Genomic DNA, 1,034 nt, shown 5'->3' on the forward strand with positions numbered 1-1,034 from the left:
GCGCGCCTCCGCGTTTCCCTAGAGATGTAGGGAGTGAGTTGGGAAGTGGTGGAGGGATTGAATCTGAATCGCAGCTTTTTGTCTTAATATTTAGTTGTGAAGTTTCTCTTAATGCTGCTGCACAACAGGACCATTGCTGGGTGCAGTTGGGACAGTCAGGATGTGAATGTGATGTGCAGAATGAGCTTTATAAGAGTACAAATAGCAGTTATTATCTTCTTCTGTAGCAGTTACTGCAACACAGGAGGCTGTGTGGTTTATATAGAAAAAAGTGACATTTACTTGTGGCTGTGTTTGCAGACATTTGATATTGTAACATTTACTAGTGTTGATGCACTTTGGTTCTAGTATGAAGCCTGTAGTGCTGGACGTTTATAACAAGCAAAAAGATGTAAAGTTCTTTGAAATACTTCACATCCCAGTTTCTCAGCTTTCCTCTGTTGTCTGAATGTCAGGAGTCACAGCCATCCGTAAATGGGAAAGCAGTGGGGTTGTTCTGCACCTAAATTTCTACTGCTGTGGAAACCGTTTCTCCTGAAACAGCACCTGATTTTTTTTTACTTTTGTCACTATGGAGTGAATTATAATTTGGAATGTTTTCCATGCCTTTAGGCTGTGGTGCAAGGCCATTTTTGCTGGCTACAAACGTGGCCTGCGAAACCAGCGGGAGCACACTGCCCTCCTGAAGATTGAAGGTGTTTATGCCCGTCAGGAGACAGACTTCTACCTGGGCAAGAAGTGTGCCTACGTGTACAAAGCTAAAAAGTAAGTTGCTTTTTCTTGTTAACACCAAATTATCCAACTCCTGTGCCAGCTTTGGCAAACGCTGGGATGTGAGCAGCCTGTATGTGGTTAATTCAGATGAAATCAGGAGAGTGGTCAGTGGCTTGATACCCAGATGGAGATGGGTGACAAGTGGTGTCCTCAAGGGTCCGTGCTGGGACCAGTACTGTTTCGCATCTTCATCAGTCACACAGGCAATGGGCTGGAGGGCACCCTTGGCAAGTTTGCAGATGACACCAAGCTGAGTGGTG

General features: G+C 45.0%; 1 protein-coding gene across 1 annotated transcript in view; it reads left to right on the plus strand.

Moving 5' to 3' along the window:
- Window positions 1-612: 612 nt before the first annotated feature.
- RPL35A (ribosomal protein L35a) overlaps window positions 613-1,034 on the plus strand; it is a gene marked incomplete at its 5' end in the record, with an annotated part of 2,939 nt that continues 2,517 nt past the window's right edge. The window contains one exon of the mRNA XM_008937025.1: window positions 613-765. Coding sequence (XP_008935273.1) covers window positions 613-765 — 153 coding nt within the window. The remainder of the gene's footprint in view (window positions 766-1,034) is intronic.

The sequence above is a fragment of the Merops nubicus genome, unplaced genomic scaffold, assembly GCF_000691845.1.
Source record: "Merops nubicus isolate BGI_N331 unplaced genomic scaffold, ASM69184v1 scaffold15113, whole genome shotgun sequence".
NCBI classification, from domain to species: domain Eukaryota; kingdom Metazoa; phylum Chordata; class Aves; order Coraciiformes; family Meropidae; genus Merops; species Merops nubicus.